The 22,691-nt window shown below is 40.8% G+C and overlaps 1 protein-coding gene across 3 annotated transcripts; it reads right to left on the reverse strand.

The window, feature by feature from the left end:
- Positions 1 to 518: 518 nt before the first annotated feature.
- LOC124146889 lies at positions 519 to 18,903 on the reverse strand. Of its 3 annotated transcripts, none has more exons than XM_046517411.2 (11): positions 18,819 to 18,903; positions 18,350 to 18,438; positions 16,535 to 17,901; positions 13,450 to 13,535; positions 12,842 to 12,952; positions 10,158 to 10,902; positions 9,339 to 9,508; positions 8,145 to 8,254; positions 7,859 to 7,929; positions 6,633 to 6,835; positions 519 to 4,900 (listed from the first exon to the last, which is right to left on the reverse strand). In XM_046517411.2, exons 4-11 carry the CDS (start codon positions 13,514 to 13,516, stop codon positions 3,666 to 3,668), a joined length of 2,712 nt encoding a protein of 903 aa, XP_046373367.2. In that variant the 5' UTR covers positions 13,517 to 13,535; positions 16,535 to 17,901; positions 18,350 to 18,438; positions 18,819 to 18,903; the 3' UTR covers positions 519 to 3,665. The 3 variants fall into 3 exon arrangements, with proteins under 3 accessions (XP_046373367.2, XP_046373370.2, XP_046373371.2); XM_046517414.2 differs by lacking the exon at positions 18,819 to 18,903 and adding an exon at positions 18,775 to 18,799; XM_046517415.2 differs by lacking the exons at positions 16,535 to 17,901; positions 18,350 to 18,438; positions 18,819 to 18,903 and adding an exon at positions 15,889 to 16,023.
- Positions 18,904 to 22,691: the final 3,788 nt, after the last annotated feature.

Consider the following 22,691-nt stretch of genomic DNA (forward strand, 5'->3'; position numbering starts at 1 on the left):
GCCTGTTTCGGCACGAATGGGTTGCTGAAGACCTATTCTAACCCGGATCGTCATGATCCACTCAGAGTGGGGCAGATATGGTAACATACACAAACGCTTATAACGACTCTGCACTGAGTTGATATACGAATAGAGACAAAAACAGATGACACTTCAAATGAGGTGAGGTGAGGTGAAATTGGGTTTAACGTCGCGTCCAAGATTATTGCACTTATATAGCGACGTGCATGCACGTGTATGTGTGTGTGTGGCTGCTTGTACTAGTCCGGACTAATGCCGATTTATAGTGCTAGCTCACTGAGATACCATGCCGCAGTTTAACATGAATACCCCACTCAGACACAGTATACTGACTCCGAGCCGACCAGTCCTTGTTTTAGCCCCTATATGCCGAGCGCCAGACAGGGTAACAACAAGTACAATCTTTTAACGTCTTTTTGTATGACGCGGCCCGGGATCGAACTCCGGACCTTCCGCTCTCCGGGCGGACGCTCTACCACAAGACCACGGAGGCGGTCGACACTTCAAATGATTTTAATAGTCATTAGTTGATTTGATATTCAACAGCAACGGGGTAATTCGTGAGATAAATGAGATCAAACACAACGGGCGGTGGGGCCTGCTTCGATTCCTCCCACATGGGTAAATGTGTGAAGTCCTTTTCTAACTGCCATGTGCCCACCATGTTATTGCTGAAAGCGGCGTAAAACCACATTCACTCATTCTTTAAACAGCACTGAGTGTATACCGCGCCGCAGTATTGTCGGAATTTGCCCAAAACGGCATGGAACCAGTGGAGTGAGTCTTTGTAGTGATATCATATATTGTATAATCCTTTAAATGTGCACACTAATATAATGGATGACAAACAAATCTGTTATGATATATGTGTAATATTTTGAAAGTGAAACTGTATTTAAGGTTTATAAAAAGCAACAAAAAATAATTTTCTTTTGTATCCCGCCGATAAGCTGATAAAACAAACTGTTTTCTAAACAAGGACCGGTTGAAATTGAAATAAATCAAAGATGGGGAAAAAGGAACTGAATTGCTTTTTTCCCACCTACTGACAAGTGTTTCTTGTTAGGGGTCCGTAAAGAAAGTCACTTAAAATAAAAGAGCGGCCTGAGTACGAAAAATACATTCAAATATAAAATTTAGAAAAAACAAAAACACACACACACAAAACACACAGAATAATTGAGTGATCAAGAAATAATCTGCATGTAGTTACATGTGACACTACACCGTGGTAAAGCTAAAGTTCATGTATACAGGCCGACTGATTTTAAGGAGTAGGCCTCCAAAACAAACCGTCATTCAATTAAACCAGTTGGCAAACTGACTGAAGTACTCGTATACAGTTATGATACATAGTAAACATATGCACGTACAATAGTACATACCGCTCTTTCAAATACCTTATTCAACACACACAGAATCAATAATACAGAACGTTAAACTGTTCGCAGCGTGGGACGTTGGGGTTGCTAGTGGTTGAAACATTCGCTCGTCACGACGCACATTGGTACAATGGGGGCAATGTGTGAAGCTCATTTCTGGTGTCCCTTGCTGTGATATTACTGGAATGATGCTAAAGGCAAATACCATAATCACCCACCCTTTTTGACATTCATAAGGGGTACATATCATACACTTATAGCCATGTAATCTGAATCAGTTTGGTTTCAAGTTTCTGTGACATTTCTGGTGTCCCTTGCTGTGATATTGCTGGAATGTTGCTTAAAGCGGCGCAAAACCATATTGTCAGAAGCGGGTCGTTTAAAGCGCCGGAATGTGTAGAGTTTGGCGTGTTTGAGTTCGTCCCTTGGACGCTCAAGAAACCTATGGTCGTGGATTAGAATCCAGATTAGAATCCAGAATCCTGATTGATTCTAGGTTTGTCAGCACAATTCCTGTGCTCGTGGGTTTCACCAAAGTGGTAAATGTCTAAGACCTGCATTACTTCAGGCTTTCCATGATATAGCTGAAACGCTGTCAAAAGCGCGACAACTGGCTCGTCCGCTCTATCATAAATAGGACGAGTAACGACAGGATATCGCTGTGTCATGCACTACGTGTATACTGATACATATCGTGACTCACAACACAAGGAAGGCAAAAACCCGTTGTTGTTAGTCAGCTTTGAAAGTTATCAGATAACATCTAAACACCCCTTGATCAACGACGACATAGAGGATCATTCAGGGTACCACACACGAACCAGCAGAAGTGGCGGTTGCTATTCATTAATATGTTTTGCTTATGTAGTGCATATCTGTGTACCCATACGTTTTCTACATGCAAGTACATATTTGTTGCAGACAACATGAGGCTTATATCCAAATGGGTTAATGGTCATACCAATTGAACAAAACAATATATTCCTTTCACCTGCGTCTCGTTTCATGTTATTAAAGTGATCACTCCCACGTGAACATGGTGAGTTTTCACGCCGCTTTAAGCAATATTCCAGCAATGTCATGGGCAGGGGACATCAGGAATGGGCTAGACACAATGTACCATCAGAATCGAACCCGGACCTTCGACGTGACAAGCAAACACTTTTACCCCTACCGCACCTACCAAACTAACGAGGAGCAAACAAACCACAGTAATTCGAAGATCAAATTAAGTCACTGAGTGCAACACTACTAATATACAAAAATAAGTTGGCGAAATGGCCTCACTGGCAGCAATTAACACATGAGTAGCCAATACACAGCTGCATATGTTCCTTTTTAGTTCCATTAAAACACATGTAGCTGATTCGAGTCCCACTGTGTACGTAACTGACCATGGCCTCATGCACACTGGTAAGGGGTGGGTGGCTATCCTATTTTACAAGTGTTTAAAATTGCAAAACACATGCAACATTGACCTCCCATAGGAGTTTGACCCCTCTAAATTGGCACGGGGTCATCAGGTGCACATGAACACCAAAAACGAGACTGTCAACTTCAGACATCATTGCTTTCCAGTCGACGTGACCTTGTTTCTTATAATATTTTCAGTTAGTTATTGCAGCACCCCTCTAACAAGTACAAAGTTGAAAGAATGATTATACAAAATAATAACAAAGTTACAGTCCATCTTGCCACGTTTAAAGAACGATGTGCGATGAACTATTCCTGTATGTAATATTAAACCAGGTTACACCTCAACTCAAGCATGGCGATTTCCAACAAAGCTATAATCATAACACATTTCTGCAAAAAGCAGAGTCCATTGTACGATCCCGACTATATCACGAGCATGTGTTTATGAATCATTATCAAATATTAATGATACTAGGTATCCGGCTCAACCCCTGGTATCCAGCGCAAACACATGCAAAGGCAAGTCAAGTGTTCATCTGAACAGGTAAAATTCGGAAATAACATCGGACTTCACATTTCTCACTGATGTGTCAAGTTTGGGAATGTCCTCCACATGTTCACCATACAAATTTATGAAAGTTTTACTTAACTTTACTCATAAAACCAAATGTAAATCCTTTCCACACCCCTTCGTCTTAAGACATGACAATGCTCTTATGTAGAGAATAATGTCATTGGTGGCATCAACATCTATCAACTCTTCAAGGCAACAGTTGCCTTATATAATGTCCTGATATCTTGCAGCATCTTGTTCTATCTGTGTAGTAGTGGTGGTCTTTGGCAATATTACATATTGATGTCATACTGCTTGAGGAGTTTCACTAGGGCAGATTGGCTGTACAGTTGAGCTGTCTCCAATGGAGTTCGAGCATCCTCTCCCTTTATGTGGACGCCATACCGGGGTAATAAAGAACGTACAATGTCTTCACTTCCTCCTTGACAAGCAAGATGGAGCAGAGAGTTCTCTGAAGCATCAACCTGCTGATCAACGTTGGCTCCAAGATCTATGAGAACCTGAAACACTCTGTACTCTCCAGATGCTGCTGCTACCATTAATGGTGTCCACCCATGCTGACCTTTGTCCTCAAGTCCTGTGGACGTCAGGTTTAAGATTCCTTCAATGAGTTTATGACTCCCAAAACGGCAAGCAATATGCAGAATGGAATCACCATCTTTGTTCTTTCCAGTTGCATCAGCTTTTCTGTCGACAAGGTATTGGAATAAATCAGTGTTATTGTGTCTCACTGCGATCATCAAAGGGGTGCCTTGGTCACTCTCGGAATTGACATTAAACTGATGCGTGTCGATCAGATTCTTGACAATTGCCAGATTACCTCCCTTACAAGCAAGGTGTAGAAGGTTCATTCCATACTTGTCAACGTGGCTTTTATCTGGCTTCTGGAGCTCCATAAGTAAATAGAAGACGCCCTGATGACCGCCGTCTGCTGCGACCATCATTGGTGTCCAGTTGAAGTCTTCCTTAATGTTGATGTCGACATTGTATTCAGGCTTCAGTAAGACCCTTACTACTTTTTCATAGCCTCGAGTGCATGCCAGATGTAGCGCAGTCTGTGAAAACACCCCTCGTATGTTTGGATTGGCCCCGGATGACAGCAGCGCATCTACTATTTTGTGAAGGCCATTGTCAGCTGCTTGCATGAGAACTGTTCTGCCAACACAATAATCCAGATCAGTCTGATCCATTGCAGACTCTTTAAACTGTAACAGGATGAGACAAGCAGCTTCACTTTTGTCTGTGCAAACACAGAAAGCCAGACTCTCGTGTAGAATGTCTTCTTTTATGTTCGTGTTATTTAGAAGGTACTTGACACTATCTTCATTGTTTGATAAAGCGCACCAGTATAACAAATTTCCACCATGATATTTGTCATGGGCGCTCAAGCATTTTATATTCTTACGAATAATCTCCTTCAATAACTGCATCCTGGTATTCACCAAGAGCTTTGAACAGTCTCTTATTCGTTCATCATGAAAGGCTTGGATAATCTGGCCATGGTCATCTGGAACATAGATTACATACAGTTAGAGTGATTACCTATGTATGCGTGAGGCAGCGATGATAATGTACACTAGATCCGTTACATGTCAGGAATGCTTACTCCACTACAGTGACTGTGAGGGGTGAACATATTAAACCAAACACAAGTTCAATACAAAAGTGAGGTACACCAAGTCTCTTGTATCCTGATGCAGGAGTGGGTAGGTGAGTCGCTTGGTTTGCGGAGGCATGTACTGCTTTGAGCCATGATTAATGTATATCTGGGCATGCCATCTATTTGTGGAGGGAAAGATAGCGAAGATGTTTACAATATTTCTAAGACACATACAGTTTATACGTATAAGTTTTCTGATTTTATTTTTTATCTTTTTTTTGGCAAATTGAAAGATTTGTTGTGGACATGATAAGCAGTGATTGATATGCTTGGATAATAGAAAGCTAAGGAAGCAAGCAATTAATATACATTCCACCATGAATTTGGAAATTACTCGATTCTGATTAGAGACTGTTAAATCACAATAAACCCCCTCTGATTTAAACACCGCGGAAGCTTATATTAATAGAATAGTACTTTTTTTCAGTTATTGTCGGTTGGCGTATTTAAAAAAATTATACCTACAATAATGCAGAGTTACGGTTACTACAAAATTCTAAGGATGTGTGGCAATACATTTCGCGCAGGAAATACGATAGAAATCAACAAAGAGAATGTATTTTAAATTCTGGCAACAACAGAAAGCTTGGAATTTGGCGCTCTTCTATTTACGACTGTGTCACAATGAGCGAAATGACGTCATAATGGTGACGTTCGGTGTAGAACGAAATCTTTGCAAACTTGCTTAGTTTTCTTTAGGGGTGCCCACCTCATGATAGCTTTCCAAGTTGCCAAGCTTATCTGCTGTCAATGCTTGCCACATGTTCGAGGGACGTATTATGGCATAAACAAACTGCTTGAGCACATACAGCGCCATGTTTTGTATAAAGGCTGTTGTCGGTGAATCCGTAATTAACATCGACAACCCACTCAAAACACTGGACTCAACCCATGCCGCTTCACTCAAAATATTTGCTAACACCAAAGAGTTTGTGTTTTATTTAATCATGGAAGAATGGGGACAAACATATTGTGGTTTCAATGTAGAGCTAGGCTACCTGTAGATTTTACCGTGCTTTATTGAATTTGGAACCGAACGCGCAGGTGTCTTTGCTTGACATATTTATCTGATTGTGATGCTAAATAAACTTTTGCACGTGTTAATAAGGTAAGGTGGTGGTGAAATGGGGTTTAACGTCGCGTCCAAGATTATTGCACTTATATAGCGACGTGCGTGTACGTGTGTGTGTTTGTGTGGCTGCTTGTACTAGTTCGGACTGATGCCGATTTATAGTGCTAGCTCACTGAGATACCATGCTGCAGTTTAACATGAATACCCCACTCAGACACAGTATACTGACTCCGAGCCGACCAGTCCTTGTTTTAGCCCCTTAATGCCGAGCGCCAGACAGGGTAACAACAAGTACCATCTTTTAACGTCTTTTGGTATGACGCGGCCGGGGATCGAACCCCGGACCTTCCGACCACTAGACCACGGAGGCGGTCACGTGTTATTAAGCAACTAGTAGGTGACCATTCGGAAAAATTCCACTTCTGAAAACATACATGCAGTATTGGTCAACATATGTGGCATTATAAACGTATGGGGCTATGCCTTAACATTGTGTATCAATTGTACCTTTAGTAGTCCTAGTCTTCATGTCCACTATATTCAACGTGGGCTCCTTTGGCAGGACGTCTATTTGCAATGGCTCTTGAGGTGCTTGTTCACCTGAACTGCTTGCTTCAGTGAATGCTTTCTCTATTTCTTCACTTCTCTTTAAAGACTTGCAATTTCCGTCAGAGAAAAATATTCTGACATGGGCACGAACACTTCCTTTGCTGCAAAAGACAATAATGAGGACGTATGACAGTTAAATGGTGTATTTGAGTCTTTTAACGGTCATAGTTTTCCTTGCAGATTCGTCTCTTAAGTGGCTTATAGGTATAGTTGGTTAGTACTGTTTCAGTAACATGTACGTCGACGGTTGATACAATGCCTCAGTATATTGTTAAATTTTGTGTCACTAACGTGGCTATATCCCCCGCCCCTGTTGCAGAATTTATGACATAATTAAATCTAAACAAACCCTAACCTTTTTTAACCGAGGTGGAACTTGTCATGGAAATTGTAAAAAAAAGATGAGTTTGGAACCTAAGTCCATCTTGTTGCCATGGAAACGTAAAAAATAAAAATTTCAAAAATTTCTCAATCGCAAAAGGCACCAGTTCAGCATGTACCTGACAGACCTGCAAAGTTTGATGAAAAAATATTGAACGGTTTATGAGTTATGCTCCGGAAACGAAACGTTACGGACGGACGGAGCCCGTTTCTATATCCCCCGCCAACTTCGTTGGGCGGGGGATAATTAGATATCTTAATGATAGGAGTATTAAAATATTAAAAGGGTGTGCAATATATATAGAAGTAAATAGGGAGGCTCTAATTTTTCAAATTAATATCCCTCATAGCTACACGCAGATATCAAGAAACGAAGTACATGTAAGGCGACTGCATCAACAAGACGAGGAAGCCCGCAGTCAACTTCACCTTTGTTATGTCTTATTCATATAGAAATAAAAGCAACAAAATCCTTTCCATAATCATAAGAAACCCATATTGCAAGTCATGATCACTCATGGCCTGCAAAGCAAGTTAATAACCTTATACAATTGTCATATGTTAGAAGGGTTTGTTAAAAGCTGCTGCTTTGACTGCCTGTCAAGTGAATACACTCAAACATTGTGTCTTTATTATATCTTTACTTAACCGTGCGTAAACTGTACATTGACGTCAAACACAGAATGCAGCCACTCTATACAGTCATGTAATATAATAGGTTGTACACAAAAGAGAGGTGTCACCTGAAATACTCTATCCGGCATCCTTTGTATACTTTTCCTAGTTTGCTGTCACTGCGAAACACCTTCTCAATCTAAACAGAAGAATAAATAACTTGCAACAGACACACATCACTGAGGAACTGTCGGGAAGGGCACTTTATTCGATCCACTTTCATCAATTTCCACGAATATCTGGTATGACTAAACATTCTAAAGATATGGTTATCAGTCCAAAAAACAGCTTATCAAAATAGTTTAAACTTGATGCTTGACGGTTATAGGTGAATATGCTGAAATGTCAACTTACCTCTTTTGACAAAAGTGAAGTATACTGTTTGAAGTTCACGCTAAATCTGTCTAATAGGTCGGAGGTCCATTCTCTGGACTTCACCCAGAACACTGTGAGTTCGGGGTCAACTGAAAAGTAAGAATTACTCTGACAATGAAATACACGGGTTACACTGAATTTGAAATGTAACATTTACTCTGAATATGAAATGCAAGAGTTACACTGAATTGGAAATGAAAAAGATTACACTGACTGTAAAATGTAATAATGACATTAAATTTGAAATGTGAGTATCACACTGAATATAACATTTACAGCGGGTGACGTTTTTTGATTATTACACATTTCCATTTCTTTTACAGTTTATGACTGCTACATGGAAGTGAGCGAGTTGGTTCTAAAGCTTCTTTGAACACTATTTCAGCTATATCGCAGGATGTCAGTTTGATATGGGAACAACATTAATCCCGACGTGGTGTGCGTTTAAGACGTTTACCACTTTTGTGAATTCCACGAGCATGAAAGAATCTAAGATTCGATACCAGAAAAAGATTGTGAACAGCTAATATTGCGGGGCCTTTGATGACTGGAGCTCCCGTTTCCTCAATAATATGTTTTAAAGTATTGTTATTGGATTAAAAACTGGTTAAGGGCAGAGCGCTAAAAAACAAAGTTCTAGCAATATGCCAGTCACATACGGGCAGGGTACACCAAGACCTTAGGCTTACTAAGAAAGCGAAATTGACCCCACATCTTCCACGTGACGAACCAGCACGGTAACTGCTCGGCTATCCACACACACACATAAAACAGACATAATAGTTTCTGGCTTGTTATAAAAGACGATATCATGCAACTCGGCACCACAAACACAATGCGCGTATTTTGTCACCATGATAGTATAACAGAGGCATCTACAAGAGCAGCTTTGTTCAAAGGACAATATCATTGTAATGCATTTTCGCACCCGTAAATGTTATTTCGTAAAATAGATCAGCCAAATGTCCAAACAGAATTTGGGGCAGTGTGGTAGCCTAGTTGTTAAAGTGTTCGCTCATCACTTCGAAGGCCTGGTCCTCCACATAGGATCCTTTGAAGCCTATTTCTGGTGATCTCCACTCAGTGACTTAAACAAAATGAATTTGGTAGACACAACACTCCATATTTAGGTTAATACCGGATTGTGTTAATAATACGACTGTGTACTCCTACCTTGTAATGGATTGATCACCATGTGCCTCTCGAGGGTGTTAAACCTTGCCTCAAGAAGCCTTATATTCCTTTCAGAAATGTCCTCAGCTATCACCTGTCGAATGCCTTCTTTCAGTTGTACATCATGTATGTCTTCATTGTCGATTACTTGTGAGACAGCTGTTTGGGTGCTGTTGACAATAAATATCATAGATACAATTGGGAATGTGTCAATCATTCTTATAAACCTACTGGTTGTTTGTGTAACTCGATATGGAGTTTTTTGAAATTGTGGTAACACCTCGCATGAGGGCTTACACTCATTATAACATGTAAACAAATATAAAATCAAATGACAAATGTTTTCTTTATATTCCCGAGGATCGAACTCGCAACCTTCATATCTGTAGCCCAGTGAGTGTGAAGCAGCACTGCTTTTTAGAATGTCCTTTTCAAGATCCGTACGCCAGCAACAGGCTGAACAATGAATGAGCGTCAGTCAAAGCAAAACGTATTATAGTCTCATCCTACGAGACGCACGTGCATATTTCGTGCCATTGCGAGACGCACGTGCAGATTTCGCACCGTTGCGAAACCCACGTGCTGAGGTCACGGGTTATACATTTGAGAGTTTTTATTACAGTTATTTCATTAAAAACGTTGTCTATGAGATGAGTCGGTTTATAAGTTGGACAAACAATGTCTCCTCGAGACTACGGCCCCCTCGGGACGTTCCCGAATGTGAGGGTTTACAATCTCTAGTAATCGCTCGGAGACATGGTTTCTCCTGCACATAAAATATGTATACATGCAAGTAAATCTAAATCATACATACAGTACCTTTCAGTCTGCTCACAAGCCCTATTAACACAGAGCAGTGTTGGGTGAATCTTTTCCCACCGTCTGGCAATTTCAACAACAAGCAGCCTCCGGTCATTGTCATCAAGATCCGTAGTCACACATCCCTCTTTGTTTAAGTGACGATTCAGTTCATTGAAGTGCCTTCTTGGTAGAACCCAAAGCTCTTTCTCTGTCCGTTGGTCTGTGATTTTTCCCTGAAGAAACTGTCCGACGTCTAACTCCGTCACAGCCATACATGCAAGCGCTGCTCGTTGTACATGCAAGCATTTTCTCTCGCCCATGACCAGAGAATGTGGATTGCAAAATCTGGAACCATCTTTGATAATGTCCTTAATGGCATTCTGGAATGGTCGATCATTCTCGAGCGTATTAATGTCAAGGACGCCATCAATGATACTCACGTGTTCGTCTGTGAATAAACGAATTTTGTGGGTTACATTTTGAGTTAGCTGCAAGGCATAACGGCTGATTTGCTCATAAGAAACCGTGCTTGGCTTATGAACCAAACATAGGATTAAGGCTGGTCTTCCCACGGTGACTATAAACACATCCCACAAGATACCATCTGGGTGTGGACAGGAAGGTCTTTCGACGTCCATCATAGCTGCCAAGGATTTGCTGACCAAAACAATGCCATCTTTGGACACAGTTTCTATCCTTTTGTACAAACGTTGTTTGATGTAAGATGTGCTTGTTTCATCATGTGGAACAACCACGATGCAATCTGAAATTGAAACACGACAAGTTGTATTCATAACTAGGCATGGTAGTAGGAGTAAGGGCACCGGTTTATCAGCACCAAACACATCACTGTAACCAAATGTGAGTGAGTATGATTTTACGCCCTTTTTTAGCAATATTCCAGCAATATCACGGCGGGGGACACCAGAAATGGGCTTCACACATTGTACCCACCAAACCCATTAACTACGGACCCGTGAAGATCCGGGATAGAATAGGTCTTCAGCAACCAATGCTTGCCGTAAAAGGTGACTATGCTTGTCGTAAAGGCGACTAACGGGATCGGGTGGTCAGGTTCGCTGACTTGGTTGCTGCATGTCATTGATCCCAATTGCGTGGATCGATGCTCATGATATTAATCACTGGGTTGTCTGGTCCAGACTCGATTATTTACAGACCGCCGTCATACAGCTGGAATATTGCTGAGTGCGGCGTTAAACAACAAACCAACCAACCAACCATTAACTACGGCACGGGTGGCCATAATGAACTCACTGTTCAGAGTTGCGCCTTCCAGAAGAATATGATTGTGGGTTCGAGTCTCAGATTCGACCTGATTATGTTTCTAGGTTTGCTAGCACCATAACCGTGTAGGTTTTCCCTCTCATATCACGCTGACACTCGTTCAATACTTTAACGCCAGAGTACAATAGTCCCGCCATCTGGCAAAGCAGATTGCACTGGCGTAAAAAGCGAACCAGTGAATCCAGCCTCAGCATCTGCCACTCACACAATTTGCACAACACGTTGAGTGTTAATTGTTGCCTAATACAACATCTAGACAACAGCCACTCAACTATCAAATCTCAACTTCACTCACAACCTGATTCACTCATCCGGACATAAATTAGAAAAAAAACCTTAATAAACTAGGGAAGGGGATTGAATGTCAACTTCTTCATTATGAAGAACACAACGTTTCGGAGTATATGCTCACTCCTTCATCAAGTGAATTAATACCATGAAACAGGGAGCATATATGTGTACATGTAAGGACGACAAAATTAAAAAGATAACAAAAGGTAGAAACTAACAAGGGAAACCAACAGATGATAGGCGCTGATAGGTGATAAGCAATAGACAATGGAAGCCAACAGATGATAGGCGCTGATAGGTGATTAGCAATAGACAATGGAAGCCAACAGATGATAGGCGCTGATAGGTGATTAGCAATAGACAATGGAAGCCAAAAGATGATAGGTGCTGATAGGTGATTAGCAATAGACATTGCGTCATGGCATTCATTCACCTGATGAAGGAGTAAGCATGTACTTCGAAACGTCACGTTTCTTATAACAAAGAAGTTGACATCCATAAATTCACGTCCTGTATCACTTCTAAATGCCTTTCAAAGACCTTAATACATTTGTGCAATCAATAGATAATTCAGACAGCAAAAGTAAGGTAGGGCTGATTGAATCCATGGTTACACGCAATATTGATTACTGTTCCACTGTTGCTTTGCATTATGGATGATGCGTGTCATTAGTGAAAGTAAGAAGTGCTAATACTTGCATGACATGTATCAGCTGTATTTAAATATTGATCACTGATTGATTGTGGCTACATGCACAGTTCGACCCGTCCCGTGAAGATCCGGAATAGAATAGGTCTTCAGCAACCTATGCCTGCCGTAAAAGGTGACTATGCTTGTCGTGACAGGCGACTAACGGGATCGGGTGGTCAGGTTCGCTGACTTGGTTGATGCATGTCATCGTATCCCATCTGAGCGGATCCATGCTCATGATGTCAATCGCTGGATTGTCTGTCCAGACTCGATTATTTACAAGCCGCCGTGATATAGCTGGGATATTGCTGAGTGCAGCGCTAAACAGGAAATATACAAATAAAACAAAACTATGCATATTTCAGGGAAATAATCGTTATGTGTTGAACTCAAAAGAGTACCAAACCCGTCCTACCTTTCTGAATAAGTTCGTCTTCAAGTTCTTGAAACGCAAACCCAATCTGTTTCAGTTTTGGCGGGAAGGGAAAGGAGCTTGGTAAAACAGTCACCTCGTGTATCTCCCTAGCTAGAAATGAGGGAACAATGGAACTACATTGTACACGAACAGTTGGACGAACAACTACAGTAAACTACGTTTAATACGAACATGCTTATAACGAACTGACCGGTATAAGGAATTTGTTTTAAGTCCCGATCATTTGTTGTATAAATGCTGTATATAGGCTTATAACGAACTTCGGTTATTACGAACTTCAAGTTCGTTATAACCGTAGTTTAATGTACTTTGAACATATATATATATATATATATATATATATATATATATATATATATATATATATATTAGTTCGTAATAACCGTAGTGTGTTATAAGCATATATCGGTCAGTTCATTATAAGCGTGTTAATCATAAACGTGGTTTACTGTAGTTATGAAATAGTTTTTGTCACGTTATGTTTTGTCTTCTTTATGTTCCTTCCACATGTAAAGAAAAATTTTGCTACTTCTCTTAAACTGTATCTATATATGTAGTTCAACAACACGTAAACCAAAGATGCTTACCACGTCTCCGTCTCTGTATCCACACCAGGAGAAGGTAGGCCAGGAGCGGAAGAAGAAATCCAATCATCGTCCCAATTTTACTTTAACTGAAAATGAATTTAAAGAGGCGCTGCATTGACGAAGAACACAACAACAGTAGACAGACAAAGAGTCACATACACAGACACACTGACACTCAAACACAGATATACTCAGACACACTGACAGACAAAGAGGCACATACACAGACACACACATACAGATACACTCAGAGACACTGACATACAAAGAGTCACATACACAGACACACTGACACTCAAACACAGATATACTCAGAGACACTGACATACAAAGAGTCAATTACACAGACACACTGACACTCAAACACAGATATACTCAGAGACACTGACAGACAAAGAGGCACATACACAGACACACTGACACTCAAACACAGATATACTGAGAGACACTGACAGACAAAGAGGCACATACACAGACACACTGACACTCAAACACAGATATATTCAGAGACCCTGACAGACAAAGAGGCACATACACAGACACACTGACACTTAAACACAGATATACTCAGAGACACTGACAGACAAAGAGTCACATACACAGACACACTGACACTCAAACACAGATATACTCAGAGACACTGACATACAAAGAGTCAATTACACAGACACACTGACACTCAAACACAGATATACTCAGAGACACTGACATACAAAGAGTCAATTACACAGACACACTGACACTCAAACACAGATATATTTAGAGACCCTGACAGACAAAGAGGCACATACACAGACACACTGACACTCAAACACAGATATACTCAGAGACCCTGACAGACAAAGAGGCACATACACAGACACACTGACACTCAAACACAGATATACTCAGAGACCCTGACAGACAAAGAGGCACATACACAGACACACTGACACTCAAACACAGATATACTCAGAGACACTGACATACAAAGAGTCAATTACACAGACACACTGACACTCAAACACAGATATACTCAGAGACTCTGACAGACAAAGAGGCACATACACAGACACACTGACACTCAAACACAGATATACTCAGAGACACTGACATACAAAGAGTCAATTACACAGACACACTGACACTCAAACACAGATATACTCAGAGACCCTGACAGACAAAGAGGCACATACACAGACACACTGACACTCAAACACAGATACACTCAGAGACACTGACAGACAAAGAGGCACATACACAGACACACTGACACTTAAACACAGATATACTCAGAGACACTGACAGACAAAGAGGCACATACACAGACACACACATACAGATACACTCAGAGACACTGACATACAAAGAGGCACATACACAGACACACACATACAGATACAAACTTTTGCTGTCACAAAGTTTAATGTGGTTCAAGGAAGGGCAGCACACCTCATGTATCACTCCCAAATCCCATTCATGACGCGTGGGAGATAATTGCGTGACCTGTCACGCAGACACAGACAGAGAGATGGACACAGGCACACAGAGAGACACACTCAGAGACACTGACGGAAAAAGAGACACAAACACAGACACACACATGGAGAGACACACTCAGAGACACACTCAGAGACACACTCAGACACACTGACAGAAAAAGAGACACATACACAGTCACACTCGTTCAGATACACTCAGAGACACTGACAGACAAAGAGGCACATACAAAGACATACACGTTGTTAGACACACTCAGAGACACATTCCGACACACTAACAGAAAAAAGAGACAATTACACAGACACACACATACAGATACACTCAGAGACACTTAGACACACACTCAGACACACTGACAGAAAAAGAGACACATACACAGACACACACATTCCGATACACTCAGAGACACTGACAGACAAAGAGGCACATACACAGACACACACATACAGATACACTCAGATACACGCACAGACACACAGACACACACACTCTCATACACTGACAGAAAATAAGATGAATACACACACTCACAGACACACAGACACACAGACATGCACACACATTTCCAAATACAAACACACTAACTCAAACCTCATATGATCGAAGACTTTGAGGACATCGAAAAACGTAATCTTATCTGTACAATAAAGGTTTGTTGTTTTTCATTGATATAGATCGTGTTGAATGTCGCTTCACTGTATACACTCATATACATTCACCTCTATAATGATATTACGCAGCTTTGAAAATAAATGGAAAGTCCAATAAAGCAAATCTGTAGCAGTCTTTGTAAAATTCGACTGAGATATGTATAGTGACAAACAAATAAAGGGCTGAATCAAATCCGCTTCCGGAACGAGGTTCAACCGGACAATACCCACACTAGATGATATAATACAGGTTACATATACAGAAATATGAATCATACCGACATCCAGGTCGGATGTATGTACGTACATTTGACCACGGGGAATTACCCTCCATATCCAATGTGACCACTCTAACGCTACGGCATGTTGTGCTACACATTCAAACTGCCAGCAGTTTCAAATCACATTACTGTTTGCAGAGACTTCTCGGTTCAGTACATGAACACAATTGGGAAACCCGTGTTTAAAATTCAAAAGGGTGTGTAACGTAATGACTCACCCGAAGGAAAAAAGGTATGTCGTTATAACAATGAGAATCGGGTAACTACTTGAGTGAGCATGTATGTCAGTAAAAAAAGTAGTATTGCCTGGTAGAGATGTGACAGCATATAACCCTATCGAATACGTACATTAAACACTGTGTAACATGTAAACAGGATTGTAGCATTGGTATAAGCTACTCGAACAGGAGTGATGGAAGAAATTATGTCCTGACTGAAACAAAGTCACTATTGTGGTGACCATTCACAAGGATATAAACTATAGTACAGTAAACTACGTTTATTACGAACACGCTTATAACGAACTGACGGATATGACGAACTGTTTTTTTTGTCTTAGCCATTTGCTGTGTATATGCTGTATATATGCATATACCGAACAACGGTTATAGCGAACTCAAAGGGACCACTAATTTTAGTTCGTTATAACCGGAGTTTACTGTATATTTTTACCGTCCGTGTCTTTGTTTCGGGGGATAATCCAGGCTGGTTATTATCTTGCACTGACTGGTTTCAGGTGAACGAGATGATCCTTGATAGTGAGTCTCTCAGCATGAATGTGGAATACCTCCTTTGAATCTGTGTTGTACAAGCTTACAGTCTCTCAGCATGAATGTGGAATACCTCCTTTGAATCTGTGTTGTATAAGCTTACAGTCTCTCAGCATGAATGTGGAATACCTCCTTTGAATCTGTGTTGTACAAGCTTACAGTCTCTCAGCATGAATGTGGAATACCTCCTTTGAATCTGTGTTGTACAAGCTTACCGTCTCTGCATAAATTTGTCATACCACTCTTGAAATGGTATTCTTTCAACGCCAGTGTTTGTGAGTTCATATGCTTCTGGCCCATGTATGTCATAAAACGCACATCCACGGACTGGTCTCACTGCCACTTCAATGATGTACACATTCTGTTGTTCCTGCAAGGTGTGCAACGTACACTTAATTATCGGTGTGTCGTTGCTTTGGGGGCACAGTTTGATTGTGGTAATCTTATCATCGAGCTCCTTCTGGATAAGCGGCTTGCAGGCAGGCACGATGTCTATACCTGTCTTTTGAATGTCTTTAGAGACGTAGTGTGAGTAGGTCTTATCAGTTTCTTCGGTGCCAACAAAGTAGGACCCACCGTTTGGATTCTTGGACAATGAAGTAATGTACTCCCTTAACCGTAGACCTTCCCACATGTAAGTTACAAAACCATTGACATTCTCAAAATAAATATTTTTGAATTCACTCTTGACGTATTTACACTGAACAGACCGTCCCTCACCAGACAGAGCGTCTATTCCTTGTAAACATGCGGTGCCATCTTGTATGAATCGGTCTTCTTTCAATAGATGATACAATGTCAGAGGGGAGGGCTGGGTTATTTCGTGGTCTGTTGCCACTTTAGTCTTGAAATCCGACGTAGAGAGTTGTGACGATCCCCGTACCACAATGACGAGAAACTCATGCGATTGTGCTTCACCTTTTTGTAATAAATCACTCAGCCAAAGAAATGTAAATGTATCAATAAACAGGGAACCTTCATCCACGAGATCATTGAGAGGCTTATCAAACAGTTCATGGAAGTAGTGCAGGCTCCTGTCTGTGGGCGCAATGTCACCAATGTGGACAAACAATGCTCCACCACCAGAATTACGAAGAGCTGAAACCTTTTTGCAAAACTCACTCGTAATCTCACTTCTTCTACTTCTGAATTCGTTTTTATCTCTTTTAGGACAAGGCTTGCTGACCAACACGATGGGAATGTCAATGCTCAAACGAATCTTTTCCTTCAGGCTGGTTGATGAAGAGTACTTTTCACAAAGGTCACAGACTGCAAACAATCAGTGAGATTACATACTAGTATCATACGTGTCTATTAAGAGTGTGTGAGTGAGCGAGTGTTGTTTTACGCCGCTTTTAACAATATTCCAGTAATATCACGGCGGGGATGGGTGGGTGATTGGGGGGGGGGGGGGGGGGGGGGGGGGGCAGAAATGGGCTTCACAAAGTGTACCCATGTGGGTGATCAAACCTGGGTCTTCGGCGTGACGAACGAACGTTTTAACTACTAGGTTACCCCACCGCCCCTATTAAGAATTTGTTTCAAAAAATAATTCATTTTGATGGTACACGATAAGTAAAGGGTATCTTTTACCATGGATACTGTACATGTCCTTATACAACAATTATGAAACATGATATTAGCAAGTTATTATGTTACGTTTCGGGGCAATCATTCCTAATTTTATCTAAACTTCAATAAAAATAATTGGTCTTACCAGATGTCATCCTTGGGCCATTAACATTTCAAATTGATGAAGCATCTTCATCAGTCCTGCTCACAGTCGGCACCAACACCAGATGCAACCTGGAAATAAACGGTAAAGATGATTGTTGAACATACACGTCGCTCATCAACACGATATTAGCACCTGGTGTTCATATCACAGCGGGGCGGTCGGGTAGCCTAGTGGTTAAAGCGTTCGCTCGTCACGCCGAAGACCCGGGTTCGATTCCCGACATGGATACAATGTGTGAAGTCCATTTCTGGTGTCCCCTGCCGTGATTTTGCTGGAATATTGCTAAAAGCGGCGTAAAACCATACTCACTCACTCATATCACAGCATGTCTCCTTACAAAATATGCAATTTGTTTCATATCATAAACCTAAACATGTACAACTACAAATGCACCGTTGTACAACCTCCGCCAACTTGTGTCGCTACACCTACAGCATATGACGCCTACCTTTGCTGAAGGCCTCCAGGTAATGTTCACCGTTGATGTTAAATGAGAGTGTGTGTACATGCGTGTAACTGACCTACTTTGCCCATTGATTGTAACCCGAACTACACAACACTCAGAGCTTATGCACAGTGACGATCAATCCGAGTGAACATGACAAACAAGCATATGATTGATTAAGTTATGTCCTGTTGAGAGGCCCGCTTTGCTCGTTGTGATCGACAGCAAGCACTATCCTAGCTACGTCCTGCCACTCTGGAAATAATGAAGGGTGGATCGGGAAACAGTGGTAATGCACCGGGCATTTGTTACAGCTAATATTTTGCTGTCCAAATTTCAAGACACCCAGCTTAGAAACCCGAGACTATATTATTTCTTTTTTGGGTGTTCTAAAGTAAAGCCCTCAAGAGATACTATACAATCAGCTAGGTCACGAGCATTGATTTCAAATACGTAATACTTACTCTGGTCATTGTCTCCAGGGGATATCAGCGAGGTGAATTGTTGATATACTTCGAAAACCCACTGACTGACTGACTGACTGACTGACTGACTCACTCACTCACTCGATCACTCACTCACTCAACCAACCAACAAACCACTCACTCACTCACTCACTCACTCACTCTAATATTTTAAAGCTATTTGACAAAAATATTTTTAGATTGCAAATATAAGCGACAAACCCTTTCCTTATTCATAAGAAATATCTGAGTTGATTGTGGGATTCCGACTTGTGCTTCCGAATCCTAAGCATGTGCTTATGATTCACTGTCAAATAATGATGATATCAGGTGTTCGCGGTGATGCGTCAAACTTGGAAACGACCTCCACATGTCTACGATAATGGTTTTGGACTGTTGGAAATTTGAGGTCATCCCTCTTGTCATTCAGTGGTGTGGAGAGTGTTATGTTGCTATGAATCGTTGTGTATTGATCTAAACATGAAACGGTCCCACAGGTAGCCTTTATTTCTAGTTCAGGTGGGTAAATCAGTCGAAGGTAATTGACTATTTGATGGTTATTGAACGATATCGGATCATCAATATACCTGAAGCTTAAGTTAGACTTCTTGGCCAAATAACCCTTTAATATTACACTGCCCCTGCGATAGCATTGTCATGATCAAATCCTTAGGAATTACTACGTCCCATAAGTGTCCTACGTGTTGTGTGTATTACTATGTACTTTGCCTCACTATGTGCATTACTCCGTCATACATGTATGTGTTTATTACTACATCCTATGTGTACAACTACGTCCTTTGTGTGTCACTACGTCCTATGTCTATTAATAATCATATATCTACAACTACGCCCTTTGTGTATCACTACGTCCTACGTGTATTACTACGTCCTACGTGTACAACTACGTCCTATGTGTATCACTACGTCCTATGTGTATCACTACGTCCTGTGTGTATCACTATGTCCTATGTCTATTAATACATCATATGTGTACAACTACGCCCTATGTGTATCACTACGTCCTACGTGTATTACTACGTCCTGTGTACAACTACGTCCTGTGTGTATTACTACGTCCTACGTGTACAACTACGTCCTATGTGTATCACTACGTCCTGTGTGTATCACTATGTCCTATGTCTATTAATACATCATATGTGTACAACTACGCCCTATGTGTACAACTACGTCCTATGTATATCACTACGTCCTGTGTGTATCACTACATCCTATGTGTACTACTACGTCCTGTGTGTATCACTACGTCCTATGTGTATTTCTACGTCCTGTGTGTATCACTACATCCTATGTGTATCACTACGTCCTGTGTGTATCACTACATCCTATGTGTATTACTACGTCCTGTGTGTATCACTACGTCCTATGTCTATTAATACATCATATGTCTACAACTACGCCCTATGTGTATCACTACTTCCTACGTGTATTACTACGTCCTGTGTACAACTACGTCCTGTGTGTATTACTACGTCCTATGTGTATCACTACGTCCTATGTGTATTACTTCGTCCTATGTTTATCACTACGTCCTATGTGTATTACTACGTCCTATGTGTATCACTACGTCCTATGTGTATTAATACGTCCTATGTGTATCACTTCGTCCTATGTGTATTACTACGTCCTATGTGTACTACTACGTCCTATGTGTATTACTACGTCCTATGTGTATTACTACGTCCTATGTGTATCACTACGTCCTATATGTATTACTACGTCCTATGTGTATTACTGCGTCCTATGTGTACTACTACGTCCTATGTGTATTACTACGTCCTATATGTATTACTACGTTCTATGTGTATTACTACGTCCTATGTGTATTACAACGTTCTATGTGTATTACTACGTCCTATGTGTATTACTACGTCCTATGTGTATTACTACGTTCTATGTGTATTACTACGTCCTATGTGTATTACTACGTCCTATGTGTATTACTACGTCATGTGTGTACAACTACGTCCTATATGTATCACTACGTCCTATGGGTATTACTACGTCCTATGTGTATTACTACGTCCTATGTCAATTAATACATCATATGTCTACAACTACGCCCTATGTGTATCACTACGTCCTACGTGTATCACTACGTCCTGTGTGTATTACTACGTCCTGTGTACAACTACGTCCTATGTGTATCACTACGTCCTATGTGTATCACTACGTCCTGTGTGTATTACTACATGAACGTCATATATGTATCACTACGTCCTATGTGTATCACTACGTCCTATGTGTATCACTACGTCCTGTGTGTATTACTACATGAACGTCCTATATGAATAACTACGTCCTATGTGTATTACTACGTCCTATGTGTATCACTACGTCCTGTGTGTATTACTACGTCCTATGTGTATTACTACGTCCTATGTCAATAAATACATCATATGTCTACAACTACGCCCTATGTGTATCACTACGTCCTACGTGTATTACTACGTCCTGTGTACAACTACGTCCTATGTGTATCACTACGTCCTATGTGTATCACTACGTCCTATGTGTATCACTACGTCCTATGTGTATCACTACGTCCTACGTGTATTACTACGTCCTGTGTACAACTACGTCCTATGTGTATCACTACGTCCTATGTGTATCACTACGTCCTATGTGTATCACTACGTCCTACGTGTATTACTACGTCCTGTGTACAACTACGTCCTATGTGTATCACTACGTCCTATGTGTATCACTACGTCCTGTGTGTATCTCTACGTCCTATATCTATTAATACATCATATGTGTACAACTACGCCCTATGTGTACAACTAAGTCCTATCTGTTTCACTACGTCCTATGTGTATCACTACATCCTATGTGTACAACTACGTCATGTGTGTGTCACTACGTCATATGTCTATTAATACATCATATGTCTACAACTACGCCATATGTGTATCACTACGTCCTATGTGTATTACTACGTCCTATGTGTATCACTACATCCTACGTGTATTACTACGTCCTATGTGTACAACTACGTCCTATGTGTATTACTACGTCCTATGTGTATCACTACGTCCTGTGTGTATTACTATGTCCTATGTGTATTACTTCGTCCTACGTTTATCACTACGTCCTATGTGTATTACAACGTCCTGTGTACAACTACGTCCTATGTGTATTACTTCGTCCTATGTTTATCACTACGTCCTATGTGTATTACTACGTCATATGTGTATTACTACATCCTATGTGTATAACTATGTCCTATGTGTATTACTACATCCTATGTGTATTACTACGTCCTATGTGTATCACTACGTCCTATGTGTACAACTACGTCCTATGTGTATTACTACTTCATATGTGTATTACTACATCCTATGTGTATTACTACGTCCTATGTGTATAACTATGTCCTATATGTATTAGT

The sequence above is a fragment of the Haliotis rufescens genome, unplaced genomic scaffold (assembly GCF_023055435.1).
Source record: "Haliotis rufescens isolate VD_foot unplaced genomic scaffold, xgHalRufe1.0.p SCAF_6, whole genome shotgun sequence".
NCBI classification, from domain to species: Eukaryota; Metazoa; Mollusca; class Gastropoda; order Lepetellida; family Haliotidae; genus Haliotis; species Haliotis rufescens.

Coding starts and splice junctions, on each gene's coding strand:
- LOC124146889 (XM_046517411.2), bottom strand. CDS start 13,516: ATGATTGGATTTCTTCTTCCGCTCCTGGCCTACCTTCTCCTGGTGTGG. Junction 9,509..10,157: donor GCTTGTGAGCAGACTGAAAG/GTACTGTATGTA, acceptor TATTGTCAACAG/CACCCAAACAGCTGTCTCAC. Junction 6,836..7,858: donor TGCCGGATAGAGTATTTCAG/GTGACACCTCTC, acceptor TGTCTTTTGCAG/CAAAGGAAGTGTTCGTGCCC.